General features: G+C 43.3%; 2 protein-coding genes across 3 annotated transcripts; one reads left to right on the top strand and one right to left on the bottom strand.

The window, feature by feature from the left end:
* The first annotated feature begins 3,586 nt into the window (after window positions 1-3,586).
* On the top strand, window positions 3,587-10,931 carry LOC109771663 (uncharacterized). Of its 2 annotated transcripts, XM_073505177.1 has the most exons (4): window positions 3,587-3,732; window positions 4,257-4,348; window positions 5,847-6,701; window positions 8,367-10,931. In XM_073505177.1, exons 2-4 carry the CDS (start codon window positions 4,313-4,315, stop codon window positions 10,590-10,592), a joined length of 3,117 nt encoding a protein of 1,038 aa, XP_073361278.1. In that variant the 5' UTR covers window positions 3,587-3,732; window positions 4,257-4,312; the 3' UTR covers window positions 10,593-10,931. The 2 variants fall into 2 exon arrangements, with proteins under 2 accessions (XP_073361278.1, XP_073361279.1); XM_073505178.1 differs by lacking the exons at window positions 3,587-3,732; window positions 4,257-4,348 and adding an exon at window positions 4,871-5,208.
* A 1,714-nt stretch (window positions 10,932-12,645) lies between these two features.
* LOC109771669 (B3 domain-containing protein Os03g0620400-like) lies at window positions 12,646-16,576 on the bottom strand. Its single transcript, XM_020330368.4, has 10 exons — window positions 16,484-16,576; window positions 15,954-16,374; window positions 15,785-15,852; window positions 15,650-15,685; window positions 15,350-15,412; window positions 15,136-15,247; window positions 14,734-14,942; window positions 13,391-13,662; window positions 13,007-13,154; window positions 12,646-12,903 (listed from the first exon to the last, which is right to left on the bottom strand). Exons 1-10 carry the CDS (start codon window positions 16,574-16,576, stop codon window positions 12,646-12,648), a joined length of 1,680 nt encoding a protein of 559 aa, XP_020185957.4.
* Window positions 16,577-20,600: the final 4,024 nt, after the last annotated feature.

Here is a 20,600-nt window from a genome sequence, read left to right as displayed (position 1 = left end):
AATTAGCTAGAGTACTTCCGTGCAGAGCATTGTTGACATAGAAATTTGCAAAATACATACGGATATGAATATGGCAGACCCGTTGACTAAACTTCTCTCACAAGCAAAACATGATCACACCTTAGTACTCTTTGGGTGTTAATCACATGGTGATGTGAACTAGATTGCTGACTCTAGTAAACCCTTTGAGCGTTGGTCACATGGCGATGTGAACTTTGGGTGTTAATCACATGGTGATGTGAACTATTGGTGTTAAATCACATGGCGATGTGAACTAGATTATTGACTCTAGTGCAAGTGGGAGACTGAAGGAAATATGCCCTAGAGGCAATAATAAAGTTATTATTTATTTCCTTATTTCATGATAAATGTTTATTATTCATGATAGAATTGTATTAACCGGAAACTTAGTACATGTGTGAATACATAGACAAAACAAAGTGTCCCTAGTATGCCTCTACTTGACTAGCTCGTTTATCAAAGATGGTTATGTTTCCTAACCATAGATATGTGTTGTAATTTGATGAACGGGATCACATCATTAGGAGAATGATGTGATGGACAAGACCCATTCGTTAGCTTAGCATTATGATCGTTACAGTTTCATTGCTACTGCTTTCTTCATGACTTATACATGTTCCTCAGACTATGAGATTATGCAACTACCGAATACCGGAGGAACACCTTGTGTGCTATCAAACGTCACAACGTAACTGGGTGATTATAAAGATGCTCTACAGGTGTCTCCGATGGTGTTTGTTGGGTTGGCATAGATCGAGATTATGATTTGTCACTCCGTGTATCGGAGAGGTATCTCTGGGCCCTCTCGGTAATGCACATCACTATAAGCCTTGCAAGCAATGTGACTAATGAGTTAGTTGCGGAATGATGCACTACGGAAAAAGTAAAGAGACTTGCCGATAACGAGATTGAACTAGGTATTGAGATACCGACGATCGAATCTCTGGCAAGTAACATACCGATGACAAAGGGAACAACGTATGTTGTTATGTGGTTTGACCGATAAAGATCTTCGTAGAATATGTAGGAGACAATATGAGCATCCAGGTTCCGCTATTGGTTATTGACCGGAGATGTGTCTCGGTCATGTCTACATAGTTCTCGAACCCGTAGGGTCCGCGCTTAACGTTTGATGACGATTTGTATTATGAGTTATGTGATTTGATGTACCGAAGGTTGTTCGGAGTCCCGGATGAGATCACGGACGTGACGAGGAGTCTCAAAATGGTCGAGACATATAGATTGATATATTGGAAGGTTATATTCGGACACCGGAAGGGTTTCGAAGTGTATCGAGTATTTTTCGGAGTACCGGGAGGTTACCGGAACCCCCCGGGGAGTCTATGGGCCTTATTGGGCCCTAGTGGAGAAAGAGGGCAGCAAGCAAGGTGTGGGGCGCACCCCCCTAGGCCCAAACTGAATTGGTTTAGGGTTTGGGGGTCGGCCCCCTCTTTCCTTCTCCCCTCCTCCTCTTTCCTCCTTCTCCTAGTAGGAATAGGAAAGGGGGGGCAAACCTACTTGGAGTAGGATTGCCCCCCCTTGGCGCGCGCCTCCTCCTTGGCCGGCCTCCTCCTCCCTCCACCCTTTATATACGTGGGAGGGGGGCACCCCAAAGACACACCAAAGTTTCTCTTAGCCGTGTGCGGTGCCCCCCTCCACAGAAACACACCTCAATCATATCGTCGTAGTGCTTAGGAGAAGCCCTGCGCCGGTAACTTCATCATCACCGTCACCACGCTGTCGTGCTGATGGAACTCTCCCTCGGCCTCAACTAGATCAAGAGTACGAGGGACGTCATCGAGCTGAACATGTGATGAACACGGAGGTGCCGTACGTTCGGTACTAAGATCGGTCGGATCGTGAAGACGTACGACTACATCAACTGCATTGATATAATGCTTCCGCTTTCGGTCCACAAGGGTAAGTGGACACACTCTTCCCGGTTCGTTGCTATGCATCACCTAGATAAATCTTGCGTGATGGTAGGAATTTTTTTGAAATTACCGCGTTCCCCAACACATCTTCCGTGCCAGCGGAAGTACCGCTCCCCCGAGCGGTACTACCGCTTGTGCACGGGCTGTGGGTGCATAATGGTTGGTTTTTTTTCCCCAATGTATAAGGGAGTCATCTTCCCCAAGTTGACTCACCTCTTCCTCCCCCAAGCTCCATTGTTGCTCACAAGCTCATTTTCGCCCGATCTCTCTCCCTAGCCAATCAAACTTGTTGATTCTTTAGGGATTGGTTGAGAAGTCCTAGATCTACACTTCCACCAAGAGAAATTTGATTCCCCCCACTAATCCCTTGTGGATCTTGTTACTATTGGGTGTTTGAGCACCCTAAACGGTTGAGGTCACCTCGGAGCCACATTCCATTGTGGTGAAGCTTCGTGGTGTTGTTGGGATCCTCCAATTCGGTTGTGGGGAGAGCCCCAACCTTGTTTGTAAAGGTCCGGTTGCCGCCTTCAAGGGCATCACTAGTGGAATCACGGCATCTCGCAATGTGTGAGGGTGTGAGGAGAATACGGTGGCCCTAGTGGCTTCTTGGGGAGCATTGTGCCTCCACACCGCTCCAACGGAGAAGTAATTCCTCTCAAAGGGAAGGAACTTCGGTAACACATCCTCGTCTCCACCGGCTCCACTTGTGGTTATTTCTCACCTTTACTTTGTGCAAGCTTTACTTGTGTTGCATCCTTTGCTTGCTTGTGTTATTGTTGTTGCTAGCATCATATAGGTTGCTCACCTAGTTGCATATCTAGACAACCTATTTGTTGCTAACCCTAATTTGTTAAGAAAAGCTAAAAATTGGTAGTTGCCTATTCACCCCCTCTAGTCAACCATATCGATCCTTTCACCTGCCCCCTAGCCTATATATAGAGGGGGAGCGCATGGGGGCAGCCACCCCTTCATCCTTTCCCATTGCCTCTCCCAACTCCTCCCACGTTTCTCCGGTACGCTCTTGGTGAAGCCCTGCCGGAATTCCACTGCCACCAGCACCACCATACTGTCGCGCTGGTTCCGATCTCATCTACCTCCTCTCCCTCGGTTACTGGATCAAGAAGGAGAGGAAGCCATTGAGATGAACGTGTGCTAATCTCGAATGTGCCGTCCGTTTGACACTAGATTGGATTGGATCCCGATTGAATCATGAAGGATACGATTACATCAACCGCGTTACATACGCTAACTCTTTCGGTCAACAAGGGTATCTAGACACACTCCCCTCTCGTTGCCATGCATCTCCTAGATTAGATCTTGGGCGTTCGCGGATTTTTTTTATATTTTCATGCTTCGTTCCCCATCAATTTATTACGCGATAAACATGTTTAGCGCTTGCCATTGAGGCAATCTTGGTCATTGGATTGACATGAATTGATGAACGAGATTAGTTGGATCTACTCCTCTGGATATTTTTATTTATATCATAATATATATATATACTAGTTGGCGAGACAAAAAAGGTAAGAAACTGATTTCTGGCGCAACATGACGCTGACCTCTCAGTATGACACGTCATCTGAATCTCCGTGCATTTCCAGCATGGCACCACTCAGCGTGGTGCGGTGACTCATCGTTCGCTTCAGCACCGCACCCCACCTCTATATCCCCACCATCGCATCCAACCGCATTTGCTCGCTCTGCCAACGCCCGTCCGTGAGCATACAAAGGATACACCGACGTCCCCTGAAATCGGCCAAGCGCTCCTTCGGACAAGGTATGTTCATCGTTCCTCCTCACCTATTCACAACGAATTTCCGTCTCGGAAATTTTTGGGGGGTTCGGCGATGCGAAGACGAGCACGAATTTTGGTTCAAGCGATGTGTTTTTTGGTTGCCTTCCTACTCCATGCGTTACATTCTAGCGTAATTGAGAGGTTCTTTGGGGCGTTCATTCGATTTCCACCGGAGGGAGACTAGACGACGACCTGAATTTAGTAGCGGGGCAAGCCTTTTCTCTAGCCACCGCACACATGGTTTTTGCTTTGCTGAAGGAGAAGAGGGGCCGATGGGGTGTGGGGGCATGGTGCATGTTGATTTCGGGTGCCAGCACACAGAATTTTGCTTTTTCTTAATGGATCAGGAAGATCGGTAGGGCATGGACTTGGGAATTTGTTGGGAGTCGACCGATCTTGTTGTCATGAAAATTTTATATTACATGCCCTGATGATGTTTACCCTTTTTTTCTGCCAACGCTTTGACCTTGGTCCTTCAATGGGGACATCAATGTCGTCTCCGGCAGGGAATCAAGCTTGTGCGGCGGAGGACATGTGAAGCTGGGAGGAAGAGTAGACAAGGATGCGGAAGGTGGATGCCTGGCAATTTCGCTCTTCGGTTAGTTTTTTTCCCATACAGTCATCAACATATGTGAACGAAACTATTATTGTTGCCAACATCCCAAAATTGCCATGTTTAGTTGTGTGTTACAAGGATGGCAAGTTTTTGTTTTTTCAGATATTTTCCCTTTTTGTCTTCATTATACTATAACTCCTAAGATTCAAAACGAATCTTACGCGAGCACACATTGCAAGACGCAACCCTTTTGGAGACCGGCCCCAAAAGTCTCCCACCCCTCACCGATTTTCAGTTGTGGGCCCGCCAATAGAAGATAACTAGTACTCTCTTTGTAAATTAATACCAGATGTTTTAGATCACTTATCTTTAGGTTTATTTTTTGAGTAGTAGTTATCTTTAAGTTTTTTTCTTCTGAGGGCAGTACTTATCTCGCTCTTTTTTTTTTTTTTGAGAAATAGGGGAGTAGTTATCTTTAAGTAGAAGAAGGAGGCCCGTGCGATCTGGCCTAGGCTGGTGGGCCGCACCGAACAGAGCGAGCGGGCCTTGGCGGCCAGGCGCGACGGACTGACTCCTCGGTAGTCGATTTGGCTGGCGATCCCCTTCTCGTCTCGTCTCTGCAGCAGCGACCACCACCACCACCACCAGCGCCGGCGCTCGGCCCCGCTCCACCGCACGTATACCCTCCCTCCTCCGCGCCAACGAGCGAGCAGCGACGGCCGGCGCCGGCGACGCGCCCGCACGTCCTCTCCCGCGCGCCGGCCCCCACGTCGCGTCCTCCGCGCGAGCGCAACCGCCCACAGATCCCTCGCGGGGTCGCCTCCTCCTCCTCCTGCTCCCCCCCGCCGCCGCCGTCCCCCTCCGTCCGGCCTCCCGCCGCCGCGTCATCCGGCGACCGCAAGGTCTGTGCTGCGTCCCGACCCTTGCTTGTTCGTCCCGTCGTAGCGCGCGTTACTCTCGTTGTTGGTGGGGTGGTTAGTGGTAATTGTTTGGTCAGCATTGTTTCGCCACCCCGTCGTGGGCCTTTCTGAAGCTTGGAAGCTAGTCCTCGTTATTCTCGTCGTGGTTGCGTTTTATCTTTATCAGTATCGTTGCTGGCATGGCTGGAAACTGTGCCATGAACAACAAGCCTTCTGCAAATGTTTCGGGCAAAGTTTACTCCCCATTTGGCCCTCGGTCTTGTGAGAGAGGGATGGTTTACATGAACATGGGTTGCTTCTGGGGTTAATGTGGAGCTTTGACATGCGTTACGCTTCTACTAAAGTTGCTCGATGTTAGAACACGCGTTAAGTTTCTACCTACAAATGTTTGCTACTTTCTTGTGGATGGTACTCAGGCCTGAAATTTTGTATGTGTTCAACTTTTTGTAATATCGGTTTTCTCTCGCCAAAGTCCTCAAAGCGCTATGTTAACGGTGCACCCTTATGGTTTTTCCAAAAAAATGTCAACTTAGTTACTAATGTCGGTGATATATATGCATCTTCCTTACCAATTTAAATATGTGATCTAAACTAATTACTTTTTGTTCTGATTTTGGTAGATGGATTCAGTTGAACTCGAAGACAGTGGTGAACACCAACCGTCTCTGGAAGTTTCCCTTGCTTCAGATGTGATATATGATGACGCACCTGTATGTCCGTGCATTGGGAGTGACCACCAGGCAGAAATCCCGAATCTGTCCACAGAGGATGAGCGTCAGCAGCTCATGACCAGCTCGCCTGGAGGCGTGCTACCTGGTTTTGATTACCCTGTTACGATTGGGTTAGCTATACCGGTCATATGGGGACCAAGTGAAGTCCGTAAGGAGGAAGAATTAGGAAGGCATCATTCTTCAGAAACCAAAGCAAGAGCCATCAGCCAGGATGAGGATCGTCCTGTAACCTCAGTTTGTCCAACCAGCAATGATATGAGTGACCATGATTCAACATATCAGGATCCACAGCCCATGGTGCCTGTAGATCATGTAGAATCTGGCAGTAATCGAGCACATGCCGAGAACTTGGCCCCGTGTTCTACACAAGAAGGCCACAATTTTACTAATAAGCCAATGACGCAGGAAGGGGAAATTGATCAATTTATTCCGCTGCCGTGTGCATCCACTTCCCTTTGGAGTGGTATTGAGGCAGAATGTTTTCTGCTCGGGCTTTACATTTTCGGCAAAAATCTAAGTCTGCTGAGCAGGTTCCTTGGTAACAAGACTATTGGGGATGTGCTTTCCTACTACTATGGAAAGTTCTACAAAAGAGACGCGTATAGAAGATGGTCGGATTGCAGAAAAGCACGAACTAGGAGATGCATTCTCGGGGAACGCATTTTTACAAGTTGGCGGCAGCAGGAGATTATTTCTCGTCTTAAATCTGTAATACTCAATGAAGCTCATGATTCGTTGCTGGAGGTATGTTGCAACTTAGCCTATATAACAACAAAAAATGATCTTGTCTGCCTTTGGTTGTTGTAGCTGGTTAACCAATACTTATGGAATGACTCAGCATGAAATTATCCACATGATCAGCTCTGAGGTTCTGTTAGTCTGACCGTTGCTTTCAACACTATTTTGTGTATATTACTAGAATTAGCTGTGTTTCTGTGGCTCCCTAGAAAAACTGTGTTTCTGTGGGAAAAAATCTCTCAGTTTTTCTTTGTAACTTATAATGAATGTTTCAAATGAATGAGTGCTAAGTCCAAATTATGTGTGCTGTTGAATATTATAGTGTAGGGCTTAACATCTTTTAACATAGTGAACCAAACGAGTGCCTTATTGCATGCGGTTTGACTTACCTTAAACTGAAATGCTCATGATTTTGGAGTTTTGTGCTACTGCTATGCCTATCTGCATTCATTGTCGAAACTTGGCCAATACTAGTCTCTGTTTTTTAGTGATCCCAGGGCAGGGAACCTCAGTTATTTAAAAGGAACTGGTTGTTGACCAGCCACCGTGTTCTATTCACCGATTTGGTTGTCAACACTAGCCACTCAGATTCAACAATAGCACTATATTCAACTTAATACTAAGTTGTTTGTATTGTCAACCCAACATGTTTGTGTATTTCTAGTAAGGGTCTATTTGCAAGTTAATAAAAAAAGTATCCCTGGGAACACACATGATTATTCCCCGTAATTTCATCTACATGGTATCGGGGCCAAACCCCACTGCTGCCATCTCCACATCACTGTCGCCGAAGTTGTCGGTGACAACAGCTGTCGATGAGCCCCCATTGCTGTGTAGGGATCTAAGCAGTGCTTGTTGCTCCCTCAGTGTGTACAAGGACCTGAATGCTAATTGGATTGGTCTGACCAGCTACTTCTTGAACAAGTGTGTCATTTGTGCTAGCTGCATTTTTCTTGCTTCTCTTTGTTGATATAGAAGAGTTCTTGCTGGTGCTGCACACATGTTCATTTTTTATGCATGCAAGTCTTTGAGGGAAACCAATCCATTGAACTCAACCGTTCTGTTTTTGCCCAGTTCAATTGACTCTGTGATCTAGTTTTTAAGTTATGCTCTCTGGTTTGAACTTTCATATTCAGCTTTATTGGACACAATAATCTTTCATGTTATATGGTACCTTACAAATTGTTATGTTTCACTAAAGTAATCAATTTTTCTGTTCAGAATAACACTGTTGATATTTTTTGTGTGCATGTACTCCTGCTCTTGTTTATAAGTAGATCTGACTACTCTGGTACATTTATATAGGTTTCCAGTTATGAATATGAACCTTAAACGTGAAAATCAAACCATTTTAGGTGCTCTGCATTTGGCTATCATGATTTTCTGCGTTCTTTTCTAGGTTTTTCTGAAAAGTGCTTGGATTGTTTAAGCTATTGTTCCTAGGATAAACATGAGTCAAATATTGTGATGATCCAAAGACAAATATTTTCCTTTCTGTAACCTGCATTTTTTTTCCTAGCTTAATTTCATGGAAGAACCACTAAATTTCATGGCATAAAATATTTTGACATATAATTCAATAATTCATGGATGAATTTTTTTCTTAGTGTAGTCAACATTTGAAAAGGATCTTATTTGTCATATGAACTGTATTACTTTCACATGTTGCAGATTTTCAAATCTTTCAACGATGGACAAACATCTTTAGAAGATTTTGTCTTTGCTCTGAAATCCACTGTTGGAACAGAAGCTCTTGTGGAGGCTGTTGGAATTGGTAAAGAGAAACGTGATTTGACTGGATTTGTTCTGGACCCATCTAAGCCAAACCAAGTTCCAAATCATCCTGACATGCCTACAGGCAAAGACTGTTCATCGCTTGCTTCGGAAGAGATAATTAAGTTCTTAACAGGCGATTTCAGAAGAAGCAAGACAAGATCAAATGATCTTTTCTGGGAAGCTGTCTGGCCCCGTTTGCTTGCAAGAGGGTGGCATTCAGAGCAGCCAAAAGATGTCAGCACAACTAAGAATTCCCTTGTGTTTCTTGTGCCAGGTATAAAGAAATTCTCAAGAAGTAAACTCACTAAAGGTACTCATTATTTTGATTCTGTCAGCGATGTCCTTAAACGAGTGGCAGCGGATCCCATCCTTCTTGACCTAGAGGTTGGCGGATTGGCCAATGATATTACTGCCGAGGAAAATGGCTATGACACAGACGTGAAAAATAACCAAGATGATCCTTTGGATGGTAATCAGGAGCTTCCAAGGTTCACAATTATTGATACTACCTTGGTACAAGGACAAGAGCCCTTCAGAATCAGGGAGATGAGGAGACTACCTGCTGATGCAAAAGTTCGTTCTGTCCCTTCACGCCAATCACGCAAGGTTGTGACTGTCAGTTCATCGGAGGGGTCAGATGCAGATGGTCGATTGTCAGATGACCAGGAATATCGTGGACCAGTTACAACTGATGTTAACGACACTGAAATCTTTTCAGTGCGCAATGTAAAGAAAGAAACCCAAGTTGATTCGTTGCAAAACATGGTGACTGCATCATGCTCAGATTTTCCAGTCAATGGTCATTCTTCTAATGGCAGTGGTAACGAAATTGATTTGACATGCTTATTTGAGCCCAAAACAAAAACTGAAAGGCGCAAGTATTTATCACCAGTGTCAAAGCGCAGAAAATTATCTAGCTGTAACAATGACCAGACCAGCCGGCGCAGCTTTCCTTTCTCCAAGGGAGTTGGTTCAACAAAAGAGAAAATCAAGCCACTGTCAACCTCGTCAAAACCAACTGTCGGTGATGTTTCTGGTAATTCTCAGATCAAAGAGAAAATCAAGCCACTGTCAACGTCATCAAAACCAACTGTCGGTGATGTTTCTGGTAATTCTCAGATCAAAGAGAAAACCAAGCCACTGTCAACGTCATCAAAACCAACTGCCGGTGATGTTTCTGGTAATTCTCAGATCAAAGAGAAAACCAAGCCACTGTCGACGTCATCAAAACCAACTATCGGTGATGTTTCTGGTAATTCTCAGATCAAAGAGAAAATCAAGCCACTGTCAACACCATCAAAACCAACTGTTGGTGATGTTTCTGGTAATTCTCAGATCAAAGAGAAAATCAAGCCACTGCCAACCTCATCAAAACCAACTGTTGGTAATGTTTCTGGTAATTCTCAGATCAAAGAGAAAATCAAGCCACTGCCAACCTCATCAAAACCAATTGTCGGTGATGTTTCTGGTAATTCTCAGATCAAAACGGTTGCAAGATGTTCCACAGAGAAGCCACGCGAGCAGGTAAGAGGTGCATCAAACACTCTTACCAATGACAGGTCAAGTGAGAAGATGAAAGTGAAGAACTTATATGAGGACAAATCATTTGAGCGCAAGGTCGATGCTCTGCCTGAAGTTCATTCAAAGATCACCATCGGTGAGACAAAATTTGCGAAAGGGGCTCAAGCTAGTAGTTCGGTTGGTCAGGTTAAACAGGAGACACCACTTGATAGCATGACAGGTGCAATTGTATGTGTCACTTTATCAGACGATGATGATTACATGATGGCTGAGGAAGCTCCCTCCATTTCCAGCAGCGATCAGGTCCGTGATCCAGAGGTAGCAGAACGACCCATGGCTATGGTACAACCTGCTAGTTCACAAGCTGATTTGGCTCCGCAGGCGGATTCTCGGAGGCATGGAACCAGAAACAGGCCTCCCACAGCAAAAGCTCTGGAAGCACTTGCCTTGGGGCTCATTGGAAAGCGCAAGGGCGAACCCAAAAGCCCTGGAACAAGAAGGCCTCCCCAGCGAGCTCGCAAATCCAGTAAAAAATCGGTTCATACACCTACCGGCAGCGACACCGACAAATCCAGCATGGATGCTGATGCGCAACTGTGAGCGGATCGTTATGCATTTTGTTGGTGTAAGCTTACACCATATCAGCATTTTGGACGATCGGTATCCAGCGAGAACATTTGAGGGCTTCCGACTTCAACTAGAGACGCCTGCGTCGATTAATCTTCCCTTCGGAGGCGCCTTCCATCTTGTGATATGTAATATAACAATGCGACGGCAAGGTGTGGAGATGGTTGGCCGATTGACTATCTTGCAATGCGCTCCCTCGGTTTCTATTTAGCTTGCAGACTTGTATGCCAATCAAGGATTGGGAAATGCAACTTGTACTGGTGTAGAAAGAGTTGATACCATATTGGGCTATTGACCAGTTCGCTTTTCTTATACCCGAGGGTTTAATACTTTTTATGTAATATATATATTATCTCATGCATGCATCAGCGGCTCCGTTGCGCCATGCAAGATTATGCAATTGGTTCGGATACCCTTCTATATGGGTGGATGGCCATTTTGAACCATTTGAGTATAGGTGATTGTGCAATTAAGATTTTCTTATGTCTAGATCGATGTTCTGAGCTGTACGATGCGCTCTTGCGCACAAAATCTTAGCTGCTCATCAGTGAAATCATATAGTACTATAACAGCGAGTGGGTGGGCTCTAGGCGATTATTGATGGAGACAATACATGAGTAGGTTTGGGAACAAATTGAGCCCAGTGCTGCATGCAGTCTAGGAGCACAGGACAGGCGTACTTCTCAGGTTATTGAAGATCTGGGCGTTTCTTTCCTTCCATAGCATCCATAGTAATGGCATCCATTTGTTGTCAGTAATGGCATCGCGAAGAGTAAGGCATCGTCCACTGCAATGCTTGAACAGCAGTTCAGCAGGGCAGCATCCAGCGGCTCAATGAGAGCCCCGGAAGGACGGCGATGAGATGATCATCTGGGTAGAGTAGGGGCCTGGAAGATGGCAGCAGCACCTGGATCACCAGGCAGCCCAAACAAACGCTATAATATTCTACCAGTTGCTGCTTCAAAGATCTCAAGGAGGCGCTCAGCTGTATGCATGCATCTCACTTGCAACATCATCTGCGTAAATGGAAGCTCCCAAAGTTGCCTGCAATCTTCCAATGTCCTTCACCACCTCTCGCCGGCAGGCAGTGTCGTGTCAAACAGAGCAGCAGCGGTGTCCGTAACAACAACCAAGAGTGCAGATTCTGGTGGAAGAGGTTGCAAGCACACGCACACCCGCAGTCCAGTTAGTCCATCTTGTTCCAAATGCTCTCAAGGTGAGTGATTGGAGAAGCGATTCCCAGGAGACACACTATCAAAAGCCTTTGCTGTGGAGTATCAATGTTGAGCAGGATTGAGGGTGACTTCTTTGCTTTGATGGGTTTGATCATGGCTTGCACGCGCACGAATAAAGGGTGATCTACGAGCGCTTGATGAAGGCGCTTTGACATGGTGACACGATTGTAAAGAGTAGGCTTTTATCCGTTTGGTGGCTTGCACCTGAGTAAAGCCACCACTGTCGCCGCCGAAATCCCTTCGGGCACCGCCCTCAATTCCCCTGATGTGAAATTGACAAAATTACGCACTGACCAACCTTTCTCCTATCTTCCTAGTTTCTCTAAAATTCAGGGTCCTCATTCCGACTCTAAGAAAAACCATGGCCCTCTGTGCCCTTTCTGAAGGATCTTGGGCAGAAACTAAGTACTTCTGTAGAGAGAATCATTTCTAAATGGCATAACTATACCACATTACATGATCAAGGGAGAAGTAACAAAAGCATCCATGCATTCGGTAAACCTACCTGAGAAATGCAGCAAAAGTTACCACGTGACACATGTGGTAAGCAATCCAAACAATTCAAAAGAAAAATGCAGCAAAAGTTACAAAAGCTTCTGCTCCGCCATTCTATCTTAGAAGTTAGAAATGTACTGGTGCATATCAGATATCACTGAATGTATGCATGGGAGATCAGACCAGACAAACTCCCATGAATGATCACAGAACGAACCATCACCAAAATAGCATCAGAAAAGAGCAATGTATCATCACTAGCGCCCTTGAATGACTCCCACACATAAGTTGCTAAGCTAATAGTACTGCTCACGGCGGATGATGTGGACAGACATGGCAAGCACCTCGCCCTTCACCGGCTCCAGCAGGCAGAGATCTCCGGCCTGCAGCCGGTTGTCGGCGGCGAACTCATGCCACCCTCCCCCGGGCAGCATCCGCCTGTCGAGCATCTCGGCATGCCACGCCTTGCTCCACCCTGCCTGACGGAGCACCAGAGTCTGTGCCCCGTCTGGAAGATGACCATCAGCAGGAGCACCTCCCATGGCGCCCAGGTCCTATTTTTGTTTCCCAGGTGCAACAGATAAATCAATAGCAGTCACCACAACACGGATTCAAGGATGGATTTTTCAGGAAATTGAGTGAGATCTTGTAACTTACAAGGGCAAAATAACTGCTCTTATCAATGATTGCCACGTAAATGGGCGCTTCAGATTGGATCACCTTCACCCTTTCAGCAACTATCTTCTCCTGTGGGAGGGTCAAGCAGGTACCGTCGCCTAGTACCACGTATCCAGATCTGACTTTCCTGCAGATAAAATTAAACTTGAGAACATACAAATGCCTAAGTTGAAAAACTGAAATCACTTTCTTCTGGAGACAACAAATTAAGAAGACGAACACAACTCACGCGCCCACTGATTCTAAGATCGGTAAGCCAACATACCATCAACGAATGATCTCGCCTTAACACAGGATGTCGATAAGGCTTTCCTGCTACTTCCACCATTGTTCGAGCAAAGAGCAACAACTCCACCCTTGGACCTGCTGGTGCTTCTTGCCTTGGGAAGCAAATGGACAATCACCGTGAACCTTCTCCCCTCACCCTTGTCCATTGGTTGGAGCAGGCAGACATCCTGCTCGCGCAAATTGTTGCCACGGACAAAGTCTACCCACCCACCATAGAGGACGTACCCACCGCTGTCTCGTCTGATGTGGAAAATGGCATGCCACTTCTTCTTCCCTACTGGGAGTCTAAGTGTGATGGTTTGCCTTCCTTTGGGAAAATGTGCCCTTCCATAACCCCTACAAATGACCTGATTATACAGACAAGAAAAAACATTAACAAGAAAAGCACTCCCTCCAACCGCGAATAAGTGTACATCTAGCTTTTGTGCTAAGTCAAAGTTTTAAAATTTTGACGAACTTTATAGAAAAGAATGGTAGCATATATGACATCAAATTAGTACATTATGAAACTACATTTCAAAACGAATCTAGTGGTACTAATTTAGTGCCATAAATGCTACTACTTTTTCCTATAAAATTGGTCAAAGTTTTAAAATTTTGACTTAGGACAAAATCTAGATGTACACTTATTCGCGGACGGAGGGAGTAATGCAATGACAAACTGAGCTAACTGTCCTGGTTCCACATTTAAGCAAGAAAGTAAATATTGTTGATAACTTATGCCTATATTCATCTCATGTGTTCTTTAGGAAAAGACAAAAATGTGACGTCATACAGGCTACTGATCGTTGCTAGAGAATTGTAACAAACAACAATTTCCACCGTCCAGGTTTATTAACCCCCCTTGTATTTTGGGTCAAAATTTTGACTACCAAAATATTTTTTTATACAATATAAATAGTACAATTAGAAACTTTTGTTCAAATATGAATCAACAATATGACTTTTTGTGGCATCTAACTTGTGTTTTGCTATTTAGATCTATGATCAAAATTTGATTCAAAATACAAGGGGGACTAATACACCCGGACAAAGGTTGTAGAGCACAGCTGCCTTTGAGTGACAAGCTCTTTTAAGGTAGTATTATTATAGGCGGATCACAATCCGTTTGAATCATCATGTTTCTTATGACGAAGCTTTGAAAACCACAACTCTAATTGCATATGGCACAAACGAAAAATCAGTGAGGAGAAAATAAAATATGCTCACAGAGCAACCAAAAAATGTTCATGCGCCAATTGACGGTTATTTGTTGAACACATCAAAACTGTTCGTGGAAATCAGAGGTACTAGTAGCGAACTCAATCTGTGAATGTAACAAAAGCTATTTTTGAAACAAATCAAAATGTGTTGCACTATTCAACCTCAAACAAAAATAATAGAGTTACCCACTGCACAACAGGAATAGGATTAGTTACCAGAGAAGGTCGTGATCCATTGACATTGCTCTTTGTCATTTGGACCACAAGAAAAGGGATATCAGGTTGAATTTTCGTACCAAGAGCATCTACTTCAGCCACATCTTCTTCATCCAGTCGGCACCTACTTGATAAGACATAATGAAGCTTGGAGGAAGTCTCCCGTTGATCCAAGCAGATAGATCCACATTCATGTGGATTGTCTCCTCCTGTCGAGAATTTCAACAGTAAAATTAACTGTGAAAACAAGTATGACAGGGAATTAAATACAGTGCAACATTTCTAAATTCCACTTGTTGATGGTTAACTGTCTGGTACCATCCTGACAGAGAGCTGCTTGAAATATGAGATTTCTTGAAATATCAACAGAATATAGCTATACACTTGTTTCTTGAACATTACCTTGATTTGAGGGTATACCAGCTCTTCCAGCTTTGGAAAGCAGGTGGACCATAATTGCGAAGTTTGTTGCCTCAACCTCTGTGATTGGTTGGAAGAGGCAGAGATCTCCCTCCTGAACATGATTGTCAGGGACAAAGTCACGCAAATAAAGGTTGTGCCCGCCAACAGGTCTAATGCAGAATTTGCATTGCCAACCCTTGCTATTCTCAGGCACCTTGAGTGTGACAAATCGAGTTCTGGGCGGAAAGTATGCGCCCGCGTACTCCTTATGTATTACCTGATTAAAAGACAGATGAGGTATATACAATGATGCCATAGCTTATGAACACCAATTACATTCACCAAGGCTAAAGTTTCTAGCAGCAAGACATGTATACCATTGGTTCAGTAACAAATATTCGTTTCATTGTTCCATTAGTATCTTTCAGGGTTTATACAATTAAAGTGTCAATAAGAGAGGCATATGTAACCGCAGGCAATTTAGCAGTTCCGATAGAGTTCGAACCTAACATACCAGATCAGGGTAGTCGGACACATTGGTCTTGTTCATCTTTACCACAAGCACAGGGATTTCAGATTGAATTTTTGAGACAAACGCTTCAATTTCTTCCATTTGTTCTCCTGTGAGATGGCATCATCTTGATAAGACATAATCCTTTGAAAGCATATGAAGATTATCCAACTCCACAGAATCAGATTCAGATGGACTATATTCTGCTGGAAAAAATGAATTCAGGAGTAAGAGATCAACCTGTAATAACAATTTAATGGGCACTCCTAGTGTTATGTAACCAATTGGTTTTATTAGACAACTTAACCTGAAAATTCATCAGCAGAATATTTTACTGCAGGTATCTTTCCTGGCGTTATGTAGCAGTCATCTGAATCTGAAGACTGGGTGGTACCATCAAGGGGACTGGCCAAAACAACAGAACGATGCATGCTTGGCTTTTCAACATGAGAAGGATTTCCCATCCTGGCACGGCACAAGATTCTCTCCTCGCCATTGGAATCAAATACCGCAACCTTGAAGCAGGAGAATCCAATGTACCGAAACATCAAGGAATTGTTCTCCTGTATCTGATTGGCATCGACAAAAGCCTCCCATCCAGACAGGAGGACCGTTCTGTTCACCTTCTTGGCAACTCCAACATCATACACCTGGGCATTAGGGGATTCTAGTTTTATGGTTCCAGAGGTATCGCCTCCAAAATGGTTCATGAGCCGCTGTGGTATGACCTGCGGCAAGTAGCAGTGGTGGAACAAAGGTTGAAATGGAGCATGCAAACTCTAGAAAACTGAGGCAACTCAATGAACTAGGAATGACAGAAATTAATAGCCAGCGTACCACACTATCTTTGAAGTTACCACGCATCTGCCTGATGAACTTCACCTTACTCTTGCAGCAGTCGCAAGGATCACTCATGGCGGCAGGAGCCATCCTGCAAAATGGATCGTTCATCATGTCAGGTGGCAGTATTAAAATTTTTGCTCACAGCTCACGTATCCAATTCTTGTGACCTAGAACAATCCCAAGATTACTAAGGCTGGTCTAAAATCTTTTAGCACTCTGGACAAGCTAACTTTTCTCTGGTAGGAACAAGAAGGGCGGCAAAATAGACACCACAAAACTGACTAATCCCGGCCTAGAAAGGGTCTCGGTTGCCAAAACTAAATGGAAGAGATGCAGTTTGCAGGCAAGCAGAGAAAAAGAAGCACATGAATTTCTATACTAGCACATCCTCCCTCCTTTCCCGTTTATAGGGCTTATCTCAAAATTTTATTTTTTTCATTTTATAAGGCTCAATTTGGTTGTTCCTCATCACATGTTCAGAATCCAAGGTGCATTAAATCATTGGATGCAAGTATTAAGAGAAAATTGACTAATGCATGTACTTTATGCATGCATGCATTGCAATTAATACATTGATAAACATAATTTTTTGAGAAAAATAAGAGCATTAATTAGGTGCTTTTGCAAACTACAAAAAGTATTCCACCACTCACCATCTATCTTGGTTGGTGAGATTTTTAAATTGAGCCCTATAAACCGGAAAGGATGGAGTACCAAGAGAGGGGCTTGGAAGAAGATGAAGAAACTCACTGCACGTGGAGCTGTGCTCCTGCTACTGCAAGGGATTGAACTGAGAAGGCAGCACAACACACAGCCCAGACGCAATGGCTATTTATCAAGGGAGCTGCAGCCCCAAGGCTGTGAATTTAAGCATGCATTGCATGCCGGCTTAATGATGCATGCTCTCTCCTTTGAAATATGTGAGGTCTCTTCGAATTTTGTGCGGCATCAATGCGACAATGCAAACCATGGTTTGGGGGTGGAGACCTCTCATCGAAAATTTAACCATGTTTGTTGTTTCCAATGAAAAAAATAGCGCGCTACAGCAAAATAGCGGCGACCTCAAAATATGCTATTAGCGTGCTATATCGCGCTATAGCGTGCTATTAGCGAGACATTGTACACCGATATATTTAGCGAGGCAATTCTCAATACGCTATACCGTGCTATTAGCGACGCTATAGCGCGCTATGTTTTTTAGTGGTTGTTTCCCAATGCTCCACAATTCAATGGAGAAGGGTCTACTGCTCAATCAAATTTACCTTTCGGAATCCTATCTTCAGCATTTGACCGAGCATCTGGTGGGCATGCATGCAGAGCCAACCACCGGGCGTGCTGCGCTCGTGAAGGTGCCGGAGCTGCTCGTCCGAGGTAGTACAGCTACCACGCACGAGCTTCGATGTTGTGCCGGGTGTGGTTGTGGAAGACGGCGGCGATATAGCCGCGATCGTGGGCGCGCCATGTTGATGACATCGTTGTCGTTGGACGCGGACATGTTGCTGATTGATGAGGATGGGGGCGGAAGAAGGGATGACTTGTACTAGAAATTGTGAAAATAGTTTAGGTGTCAGTCGTTTAATTTTACTAGTATCCATACAAAATTAACGTTTATTTATTATCTTGAATGGTCAAGAATGAGCATGGAGTAAACTTGGCGATATTGACATATGTCCTAAATTTATCTTTAATTTTGTGTTGTTCACGCCATATTATCATCAAACTAGCACATATGCCCCTGCGTTGCAACGGGAGATAAAATAGTATGCATTTAAAGTCAGTGAGAATTATATGTGCAAGCAAAACCCTGTGTGCACATAAAAAGGAACATTTGGCTTCTCGGTTTCGCCGTGTGTGAAGAAATCAATTCGCTATTTTTCCATTCGTCATCGTACACCAGAGAAGGCCCATAAGTTATTCAATCCACTCTTCCTTTCAATCCTTTAATAGAGGGGATTTTAAGGTATGATGTTTCTGAATATTCTAGTAAACATGAACAGTTTTTTAAATCCTGAACAGTTTTTTTAAAACTATGTACACTTTCGAAAAAACACGAACAAAATATGAAAGGGAACATATTTTTAAAATTCACAAATATTTTCTGAAAACACAAACTTTTTTATAAAAATATGAACATTTTTTGAATTTTGAACATTTTTTTAAAACGGGAACATGTGTTGAAAATTCATAAGATTTTTAGAAAATGTGCATCTTTTATACACGAACATTATTTTTTATTTAGAAAATTTCACTGAAACAAGAATATTTTTCAAATTTGGAGCATTTTTTGAAATTTCATTTTCTTCTTAGAAAAAAAACATTTTCCCAAATTCGTTTTTTTATTCTGACGTTTTCTAAGAATTTTTAATTACGAAATAAATTCTAAAAGAAAAACTAACTTATAAGGAAAAAAAGAGATAGGGAAAGGAAAATAAAAATAGAAGTAAAACACAGAAAAAAGCAAAAAGGGCCAGCCCATTATTAGTTGTCTTGTGCGAAACTCTGACTATTTATCGCCCATTGCGGAAAATAGAATTTTCCCAGTTGCGTGGGCAGAAAAATAAGTGGTCTCACTTCACTGGGCCATAGCGCGCAGTCCACGTACGAAAATTCTTTTTCTAGCAGAGAAATGCATAAGAATTTAGTACCACATCAGATAGAAAGAAAATCTTTTCGGCGGTGAACGGATGAAAAAATTTGCGAAACGCACCTTGCTTTATTAGTAGGTATAGATATGTAAAGATGTTAATTTCATTTGTACTAATATACTCCCTCCGTCCCAAAATTTTGTTTTAGATTAGTCTAGATACGGATGTATCTATCTCAAAATTCTTGTCTTAGATTAGTCTAGATACGGATGTATATAATACTAAAATGTGACTTGAATTTTGGGACGGAGGGAGTATTAATAAAATGCATTGTGCGAGGTCCTGTTTCTAGTGTTTTTGCAGAAAAAATAAATATTACTCCCTCCGTTCACTAATGTAAAATGTTCTAATTTTTTCCTGAATTAGATGTACATAGACGTGTTTTAGTGTGTTTGTTCACTTATTTCAGTCCGTATGTGGCCCATATTAAAATATCCAACACGTCTTACATTTGTGAAGATAGGGAGTAGCATTTATAAGGGGAAAGACATACAGAGCCAAGTTTCAAGTCAAAAGGGACCAGGAGAACCAGACCAGAGCAAAGGGGAACCTCAAGGAGGCCAGCTGTCTTCCTCGGGTGCCTAAAGCCTTGAGGTGACTGGGCCTGCTAAGACTCCCCTGGCTCCATCTTCGGCGCTTCTAACTTATATACCTCGAAACCCTTTGTCTTTATTGAGTGTTTTTCGTTGTTGTCACTTTGCGATTCAAGGTGATCCCATCTACATTCTTGTTCTAGTACTCTACCGAAAGGGAAGTCATCATTGTCTTCATCAACAATCATCGCTGCTTCAATATGAGTTGTGAGTAGTCCACCCCTGGACTACAGGTTCATGGCAGTAGACAATATGTAATCTCGCCCTCTTGTTGTTCAATGTTCAATATAATTTCCACATGAGGTACCTATCATGATTCTGGTCCATCTGATGTATTGTTTGCGGTGATGTTGATCATGTGATGAATTATTACTTTATGTCAAATTGTGCTGATGCTTATGCTTCATTTATAGATTCATATTCATCTCTGATTATATGTCTTCTCATGATCATTTTCGATGGGTTAATCAGTAGAGGGAGTCGTGTGCATTAGTTGTGAAAAAGGCTTGCATTGCAAGAAAAGTATTGTGGTGATGATAAGTGTGAAAAAGGCTTGTATTGCATTATTGTCACTAACGATAAATGGTTGCACGATGCCTCTAATGAAATCGTGTATATAGATATGTCATCTTATTTAAGGTAGTGCTATGCTTAAATACGTAATACAATACGCATATGTTATCTTGGTTGAAGGTTGAAGTATTATCATAGATATAGATGTTATGTCGTGGAGTTATGGATATACTTCATATATAGTATCAACACATCTTACACATTCTAGTATGATCACGAAATATTTCATTCTCACATATCTATGTTATCTTTGTTGCACTTTTATCTTATGGAGAGTTACTATCAGTGAAACTATGATCC

Source organism: Aegilops tauschii, chromosome 7 (genome assembly GCF_002575655.3).
Source record: "Aegilops tauschii subsp. strangulata cultivar AL8/78 chromosome 7, Aet v6.0, whole genome shotgun sequence".
In the NCBI taxonomy this organism is placed as follows: domain Eukaryota; kingdom Viridiplantae; phylum Streptophyta; class Magnoliopsida; order Poales; family Poaceae; genus Aegilops; species Aegilops tauschii.
This window is presented reverse-complemented; position numbering and strand designations above follow the sequence as displayed.

Bases quoted from the DNA above. Each gene is read 5' to 3' on its own strand.
- LOC109771663 (XM_073505177.1), top strand. From the start codon at position 4,313: ATGCGGAAGGTGGATGCCTGGCAATTTCGCTCTTCG. The intron at 4,349-5,846 runs GTTAGTTTTTTT...TGATTTTGGTAG, and splicing joins CCTGGCAATTTCGCTCTTCG to ATGGATTCAGTTGAACTCGA. The intron at 6,702-8,366 runs GTATGTTGCAAC...CACATGTTGCAG, and splicing joins CTCATGATTCGTTGCTGGAG to ATTTTCAAATCTTTCAACGA.
- LOC109771669 (XM_020330368.4), bottom strand. From the start codon at position 16,576: ATGGCTCCTGCCGCCATGAGTGATCCTTGCGACTGCTGCAAGAGTAAG. The intron at 16,375-16,483 runs GTACGCTGGCTA...TACTTGCCGCAG, and splicing joins GTAACTTCAAAGATAGTGTG to GTCATACCACAGCGGCTCAT. The intron at 12,904-13,006 runs GTAAGTTACAAG...AAACAAAAATAG, and splicing joins AGAGCAGTTATTTTGCCCTT to GACCTGGGCGCCATGGGAGG.